The following is a 9,291-nucleotide window of genomic DNA, read 5'->3' as shown; positions in this document are numbered from 1 at the left end:
TGTTTATTCTTTTCTCTCTTAGTACATATGCAATCAAACCTTAATGACAGATTGACTTAATTACCGTCTGCGTCCCATCTTCAAAATTGTAGTCAATGACGATGACCCCGTGTCCATCGTAACCGGGACAGCTGATGTCAGGAATGATCTTGTGACTCATTTTCCCAGGAGGCTGGTTTCCTGTGATCATATTTGATGACGTTTGTTCAGTTGTGTCTTCTGATTTATCGTTGTCTTTGGTTTCTTCTTGTACTGAACCTACAGAAGAATCACGTTCCTGTGTTTTACCAGCATTACTCTGCTTCTCTGAAAGGCCGTCTTCATCTCCACTCAAATTCGTTTCTTCGGCTGACTTCCCTGTATAAGAATCGTCAGTTGATTCACCGTGTTCACCTTCACGATGAGCTGAATTTGTCAGATTTTGCTCAGTTGTCTTTCCAGTAGTAGAGTTGTCTTCACTGTGCATAACATCGCTGTTCAAGTCGACTCCTGACTGGATGTCGTTTCCTCCTACAAAGACATACCCAGAAGCCAATTCATTAGTTGACTCTTCTGTATAAGGTGTGTGTCTTGACTGGCAACCATTTCCGCCAAGAGACATAGAACATTGTTGTACCTGTAAGTGTTCCCAATCATTGTTGTCAGATGTGGGTAGAGAAATGATTTCTATTGAATGCATTGGACTGTCTTCGTGGCTGGCTGTGAAATTGGGGCTAGGTTCGTCGTTGTTCATATTGTCTTTACTATTACGTAGCATAAAATCAATAGACTCATCTTCAATTGTCGTGCCTGTATTAGAGTTGTCAGGTGACTGGCCAGGATCATCCTGGCGTTGATTTCCATTGTTCTGTTTCTGTTCGTCAGGTTTGTCGTCTTCTGCCTGCTTGTCTTTGCTTTCATTTAACAGAGAGCTAAAAGACTGCTCTTCAGGTGACTGGACTGGATCATTCTGGCGTTGATTTCCATTGTTCTGTTTCTGTTCGTCAGGTGTGTCGTCTTCTGCCTGCTTGTCTTTGCTTTCCTTTTTCAGAGAGCTAAAGGACTGCTCTTCAAGTGACTGGCCTGAATCATTCTGGCGTTGATTTCCATTGTTCTGTTTCTGTTCGTCAGGTGTGTCGTCTTCTGCCTGCTTGTCTTTGCTTTCATTTGTCAGAGAGTTACTGGAATGCTGTTCAGGTGACTGGCCTGGATAATCCTGGCGTTGATTTCCATTGTTCTGTTTCTGTTCGTCAGGTTTGTTGTCTGCCTGCTTGTCTTTGCTTTCATTTGTCAGAGAGCTAAAGGACTGCTCTTCAGGTGACTGGCCTGGATCATCCTGGCGTTGATTTCCATTGTTCTGTTTCTGTTCGTCAGGTTTGTTGTCGTCTGCCTGCTTGTCTTTGCTTTTATTTGTCAGAGAGCTAAAGGACTGCTCTTCAGGTGACTGGCCTGGATCATCCAGGCGTTGATTTCCATTGTTCTGTTTCTGTTCGTTAGGTTTGTTGTCGTCTGCCTGCTTGTCTTTGCATTCATTTATCAGAGACCTACTGGACTGCTGTTCAGGTGACTGGCCTGGATCATCCTGGCGTTGATTTCCATTGTTCTCTTTCTGTTCGTCAGATTTGTTGTCTGCCTGCTTGTCTTTGCTTTCATTTGTCAGAGAGTTACTAGAATGCTGTTCAGGTGACTGGCCTGGATCATCCTGGCGTTGATTTCCATTGTTCTGTTTCTGTTCGTCAGGTTTGTTGTCTGCCTGCTTGTCTTTGCTTTCATTTGTCAGAGAGTTACTGGAATGCTGTTCAGGTGACTGGCCTGGATCATCATGGCGTTGATTTCCATTGTTCTGTTTCTGTTCGTCAGGTTTGTTGTCTGCCTGCTTGTCTTTGCTTTCATTTGTCAGAGAGTTACTGGAATGCTGTTCAGGTGACTGGCCTGGATCATCCTGGCGTTGATTTCCATTGTTCTGTTTCTGTTCGTCAGGTTTGTTGTCGTCTGCCTGCTTGTCTTTGCTTTTATTTGTCAGAGAGCTAAAGGACTGCTCTTCAGGTGACTGGCCACTATTTCCATGGGAGTCGGCAGAGGACCAGGATCCTCTTGAATGAGCATCTGGGTGTGGTTTGGGCTGAATATGTGCATCAATGTATGATTCATTAGAATTGGTATTAGCCTGATGTTTATAACTGAATATTTCTCTTTGTTCTTGATCTTCAGGCCTGCCTAAGTTATCATCATATGCTCTGTCAAGTCCATGACCAATGCCATCTGATGACCTCTGGTTTCCATGGTCACTAGCAAGATGGTGAGGATTCTGTGACTGTGCCGTCTGGTTGGTACCATCATTACACTCACTGACATTGCCCTCAAAGACTGATTTCATTTTAGAGAACACTGGCGGTGGTTTCGACCTTTCCATAGACTCAACCGACTTCGTCTTTCTACATTTCTTCAAATGAACAGGTTGAGACTCTTTAGCAAAATACTCGTCCCACTGCTTTGTGATCTTGTTAAGATTCTTTTCAGTGAAACTGACCAACATGATATCACTGAGACTTTTGGCTTGGTACATACCCAACGCTGTTACTAAGGCCTCTATAGCAAGTTCCAATGGAGCTCCAGCCTTTCCTGTCGATGATAAAAGAAGAAAACATTAAATACACAGCCCTGATTTTACAGCCAGTGTAACATGTCTTCGACCAATATAGTCTTTTTTAACTTACAAAATTACACATTAAACATCTTTTTTTTAAATAATTATTTAGTTTATCAATCTCTATATATTCAGTGGTCTTCGAATCGTCCCAATGTTTGTAGTGACTCACACTTCCATTTATTTCCTTATATGTATTATGGAAGTAAGAAATTATTTTGAAATAAAATTCAGTTTGAACTGCTTAAAAAAACGAGACATTAAGATGACCAGAAACTGATTATCGATACAAGAAAATGTATTTAATATGTAATTTTTAATGGTAAAACTGCACTACTGGTCGGAACACATTACACTGGCAGCAGATAGAGGAACATATTTTTATATGATGTACAATTTTATACAACAGAACATCCAGTTTAAACATGACGAAAAATATTTATAAATTTTTCTTAGGAAATTAAAGATTATAGCTTGAGTTACATATCTACAACAATTACCTCGAAATGTTTTACTTCATATTTCGAACCCATTGGGCTATTTCTCGTTATTACCAGTGCTCCACAACTGGTATGACAAAGGCCGTGGTATGTACAATACTGTCTGAGGGATGCTGCATGTAAAAGTTCCCTTGCTGCTAATCGAAAAAGAGTAGCTCATGAAGTGGCGATAGCGGGTTTCCTCTCTCAATATCTGTGTGGTCCTGTGTGTCCGACACCATATAACCGTAAATAAAATGTGCTGAGTGTCGTTAAATAAAACATTTCTTTCCTTCCCATTTCGAGCCATTTTTCGTATATTTCACCCAGTGGCGTAGGCAGGATTTTGTATTGGGTGTGTGGGGGGAGGGGGGGGGGGCACCTGTGTAGTGGGATATGACACAGGAACCTTTTTAATGTTATTAATAAGCGAAAAGACAAAAATTTCCCGGGATTGGAGTGGGCCATGGCCTCCCTGCCCCCACCCCCCACCCCCTCCGCTGGCTACGCCACTGATTTCACCTGTTTAAGCAGCGTCCCAAGATAGTATGATTTTAATATTCTTCTTTTAAATATGCAAACATTATGAGATCTGTTAATGCAGTGGTATAGTGTGGGCGGGGCCACCGGGGCGGTTGCTCCGGGCGCAAAATTCTGGACTGGTGGAAGGGACTCGTGGAGTGCTAACGGTCCACTGGTTAGGGGGCGCAATACATGCCTTGCCCCGGGAGCTGGCATCCTGGCGTTGATTTCCATTGTTCTGTTTCTGTTCGTCAGGTTTGTTGTCGTCTGCCTGCTTGTCTTTGCTTTTATTTGTCAGAGAGCTAAAGGACTGCTCTTCAGGTGACTGGCCTGGATCATCCTGGCGTTGATTTCCATTGTTCTGTTTCTGTTCGTCAGGTTTGTTGTCGTCTGCCTGCTTGTCTTTGCTTTTATTTGTCAGAGAGCTAAAGGACTGCTCTTCAGGTGACTGGCCACTATTTCCATGGGAGTCGGCAGAGGACCAGGATCCTCTTGAATGAGCATCTGGGTGTGGTTTGGGCTGAATATGTGCATCAATGTATGATTCATTAGAATTGGTATTAGCCTGATGTTTATAACTGAATATTTCTCTTTGTTCTTGATCTTCAGGCCTGCCTAAGTTATCATCATATGCTCTGTCAAGTCCATGACCAATGCCATCTGATGACCTCTGGTTTCCATGGTCACTAGCAAGATGGTGAGGATTCTGTGACTGTGCCGTCTGGTTGGTACCATCATTACACTCACTGACATTGCCCTCAAAGACTGATTTCATTTTAGAGAACACTGGCGGTGGTTTCGACCTTTCCATAGACTCAACCGACTTCGTCTTTCTACATTTCTTCAAATGAACAGGTTGAGACTCTTTAGCAAAATACTCGTCCCACTGCTTTGTGATCTTGTTAAGATTCTTTTCAGTGAAACTGACCAACATGATATCACTGAGACTTTTGGCTTGGTACATACCCAACGCTGTTACTAAGGCCTCTATAGCAAGTTCCAATGGAGCTCCAGCCTTTCCTGTCGATGATAAAAGAAGAAAACATTAAATACACAGCCCTGATTTTACAGCCAGTGTAACATGTCTTCGACCAATATAGTCTTTTTTAACTTACAAAATTACACATTAAACATCTTTTTTTTAAATAATTATTTAGTTTATCAATCTCTATATATTCAGTGGTCTTCGAATCGTCCCAATGTTTGTAGTGACTCACACTTCCATTTATTTCCTTATATGTATTATGGAAGTAAGAAATTATTTTGAAATAAAATTCAGTTTGAACTGCTTAAAAAAACGAGACATTAAGATGACCAGAAACTGATTATCGATACAAGAAAATGTATTTAATATGTAATTTTTAATGGTAAAACTGCACTACTGGTCGGAACACATTACACTGGCAGCAGATAGAGGAACATATTTTTATATGATGTACAATTTTATACAACAGAACATCCAGTTTAAACATGACGAAAAATATTTATAAATTTTTCTTAGGAAATTAAAGATTATAGCTTGAGTTACATATCTACAACAATTACCTCGAAATGTTTTACTTCATATTTCGAACCCATTGGGCTATTTCTCGTTATTACCAGTGCTCCACAACTGGTATGACAAAGGCCGTGGTATGTACAATACTGTCTGAGGGATGCTGCATGTAAAAGTTCCCTTGCTGCTAATCGAAAAAGAGTAGCTCATGAAGTGGCGATAGCGGGTTTCCTCTCTCAATATCTGTGTGGTCCTGTGTGTCCGACACCATATAACCGTAAATAAAATGTGCTGAGTGTCGTTAAATAAAACATTTCTTTCCTTCCCATTTCGAGCCATTTTTCGTATATTTCACCCAGTGGCGTAGGCAGGATTTTGTATTGGGTGTGTGGGGGGAGGGGGGGGGGCACCTGTGTAGTGGGATATGACACAGGAACCTTTTTAATGTTATTAATAAGCGAAAAGACAAAAATTTCCCGGGATTGGAGTGGGCCATGGCCTCCCTGCCCCCACCCCCCACCCCCTCCGCTGGCTACGCCACTGATTTCACCTGTTTAAGCAGCGTCCCAAGATAGTATGATTTTAATATTCTTCTTTTAAATATGCAAACATTATGAGATCTGTTAATGCAGTGGTATAGTGTGGGCGGGGCCACCGGGGCGGTTGCTCCGGGCGCAAAATTCTGGACTGGTGGAAGGGACTCGTGGAGTGCTAACGGTCCACTGGTTAGGGGGCGCAATACATGCCTTGCCCCGGGAGCTGGCATCCCACGCTACGCCACTGTGTTAATGAGCCGTCATTTATCACTAATTCATGTAAAGTAGCGATATATAGCATAGAAATATTATGATTTAGAACTGGATCTTACCTGATCCCAACAGAGGAATGGCAAGTGACTTTAAACCGTTCTTTTCAGCTTCATTTAAAAGGTTATAGTACAGATATACCGTGTGGCTTTTCCAGTAAATCTTATTACGAGCGTCCTCAAATGGCAGAACTATAGCCAAAAATATAGATTTGAATTGTAGCATAATCCCGTATTCAAGTGTTTGTAGGCAATAGACTTCTCCAACCTTTAGATCAACTGTACCAAATTTACGAATTACAGCAGAGGCTAAGTCACCATAATCAATGTCAGCCATTTTTAACAGCGATTGTGTCACCATACTGGGGTTAGCCATACCACAACCCTCTGCAGTTACAATTCCTTCAGCACCAGCTGCGGTGACGTCCCCAGTATAGCAAGTGATATTTAACCCAGAGTTTGTGATGTATTCTTTTATTTTGATCGGAGAAGGGATTTTCTGATCGGATTTGCTCCTGAGGCTCTGACATGCACCCATGACTTCTGTACTGTCGTAATGAATTGGTTCTTGCTGCTGCTGCTGCTGATGATGATGATGTTGTCTCTGTTCTACTTGCTGTTGCGGATCCTGTGGAGGATGTTGTTGCCGTTTTTGTTGTTGGTGGTCGTTCTGATGTTTTGGTGGCAGATACTGCTGTTGATGCCTACGAAATCCAAAATGATTTCTGCCACCTCGATTATGTGATTGCTGTTGTGGTATGTTTTTATGTTTCCCCTTTCTACGTTTTACAGTTGTCCACTGGTCGGTTGGCGGTTTCACAGTATAATCATCAGCCTGTCCTGAAGAATCGTTCTTGTTAGCACCGTCGCTACCGGACTGCAAAAACAAAAACAAAAAAATATTTAAGTCAGAATTGGCAATGGACAGACTTCAGCTATCCGTCTTTTCAAAGTGGAGAAAAAATCTGTAATGATGAAACTGATCTAGACTAAACATAGACCTGTCATCATCATCATCATCATCATCATCATCATTTTATTTGCTTTTAGCATCATCATGTTAATCATAAAAACTATCACCATCACCACCGCTATCATTCTATTAGTATTTTACATATTACAAATACATTGCATTCTATTTTGTAATACATTTTAGTGCAGACACACACACGCAAACACGCGCGCGCGGAAACGCGCACACACACACACACACACACACACACACACACCAATGTGATGTGTATACTAGTGTAATTAAAATATAATGATGCATTAATTAATGCGTCAAAAGACAATACACATAAAATTATACAAAGTTCAGTTACAATTTAAACACACACACACACACACACACACACACACACACACACACACACACACACACAAATGTGTGGTGTATACTAGTGACATTAAAATATAACGATAATGTGTCAAAAGACAATACACATAAAATTATACAAAGTTAATTTATAATTTACAAAGTATATATTGTCATAGGGCCGTGCGAATGAAATGAGAACACGCTATAGTGAGGGGTGGGGTTCAAAAGCACATTTAACACTGTTTATAGTATTAGTTGTGTTTAATATGATTTTTCAATATTCATAAAATGGATTGGAAACCGGACTCGGTGGTGCAGTGGTTAAGCCATTAGACTACTGGCTGGTAGGTACAGGGTTCGAAATCGAAGCCCGGTACCGGCTCCCACCCAGATCGAGTTCTTAAGGGCTCAATGAGTACACCCTCTTCTCTCTCACTAACCACTTTCCAACTAACAACTAACCCACTGTCCTCGACAGACAGCCCAGATAGCTGAGGTGTGTGTGCCCAGGACAGCGTGCTTGAACCTTAGTTGGATATAAGCACGGAAATAAGTTGAAATGAAATGAAATGATGGACTGCATACAAGGTACCTATTCCTCATATTACACCATATTACCTCGTCCCGCCCAGCCCCACAACGCCCAAACCAGCGCCCTCTGGCATGTACCAATCAGAGATGGACTTTCTTTGAATATACACAGTTGTCGGTTCATCTCCTACTATCTTCCAGACTCGACAGAGGGCGCTGATTTGGTACGAGACAGCTTGCATTAATACGTACACCGGGAATAGTTATTTTCAAATCTTCCTTGTCTCTTCCTGTGGATCCTCGATCATCTCTCGAAGTAATTGTCACTTGACGGGTTCCTGATCATCGGCTCATGTATAACTTTTATTCTGTACAGAAGAGATGAAAAACTGACGAAATATATATATACCGCATTTCTTCTAATAAGCGCTGGGCCTCAAATAAGCGCCGGCCTGCAATAAGCGCCGGATCTGTAACTTTTTGCAACACAATAAACGCCGGACCTCTAATAAGCGCCGGGCCTCCAATAAAGGCCGGGTAAGACAGCAGAAAACTGATTAATCCCTGCTATAAATAAAAAATAAAAATAAAAATAAAGAAATAAACAATTTGAAAACAAATAAAAATAAATAACTAACAAAAATAAAACAACAACAACACAACAAAACTTATTCAACTGGACGGGTCCCTTTTTTTTTTTTTTTATCACATTCTGCCTCAAAAAAACAGAAGAAGAAGAAAAAAACAAAGGACGGGTCTTCATTAAGTGCCGGGTCTGCGACCGTTTTGAACTGATTAAAGGAAGGGTCAACTGAAACAAGAGCCTTATGTGTTGGAAAGATGCATACTCGGACCACCAACACATACTGACACTTTAATAAATGAAAAACGCGTAATTTTAGAGTTAATAAAAAAACATGATTATTCCGAATAACTGGGGGCAGCCATTTTGTTTCGTTTTTGTGTCGTCCGGTACTATAACTTGGGTCGAAGTGACGTCAGCTCCTGTATACACAGTGTAACCAAACGCTCTAATTTACGACAAGGCGCTTCGCTTTCATTAACCTGACTTGTAAAACAACTTAAAGTTAAATGACTTGATAGTAATAGTATAATAAACTATTTAACTAAATATATTTCAGTTTGCATAAATAGAACGAAATGGGGTTATAGTACAGGGGTTCAAAAATCCCATCGCCCGACGCCCGTGCCAAGTGTAATTTTCATGTCGGGCAAGTAATTATGTTAACTGCATATGCCCGATGACAAGTGTTTTTATTTTAAAATTTTGTTACAAATCTCGGTAAAAGCTTTGGAAAGAGTTCCGATCGTTCAAGCATTTACATAGCTCTAAGGAGAACTAACCCTAACTCTAAATGCTGGAACGATCAGAACTCTTGCCAATGCGTTAACACCAAAACGGAAAACAATGAGTTGAAAAGTTCAATAACAACTTTAGAGTTATTATCCTTTTACTATCGACTAAGATCGGTAATTTCCGCCACTGAACGT

General features: G+C 41.0%; 1 protein-coding gene across 1 annotated transcript; it reads right to left on the bottom strand.

Moving 5' to 3' along the window:
• Positions 1–40: 40 nt before the first annotated feature.
• Positions 41–8,311, bottom strand: LOC121377890 (uncharacterized protein DDB_G0287625-like). Its single transcript, XM_041505988.1, has 4 exons — positions 8,032–8,311; positions 5,991–6,804; positions 3,824–4,647; positions 41–2,491 (listed from the first exon to the last, which is right to left on the bottom strand). Exons 2-4 carry the CDS (start codon positions 6,463–6,465, stop codon positions 41–43), a joined length of 3,750 nt encoding a protein of 1,249 aa, XP_041361922.1. The 5' UTR covers positions 6,466–6,804; positions 8,032–8,311.
• Between the last annotated feature and the right edge of the window lie 980 nt (positions 8,312–9,291).

The sequence above is a fragment of the Gigantopelta aegis genome, chromosome 7 (assembly GCF_016097555.1).
Source record: "Gigantopelta aegis isolate Gae_Host chromosome 7, Gae_host_genome, whole genome shotgun sequence".
Taxonomy (NCBI): domain Eukaryota; kingdom Metazoa; phylum Mollusca; class Gastropoda; order Neomphalida; family Peltospiridae; genus Gigantopelta; species Gigantopelta aegis.
The sequence above is the reverse complement of the archived record's forward strand: the minus strand, read 5'-3'. Positions and strand labels throughout refer to the sequence as shown.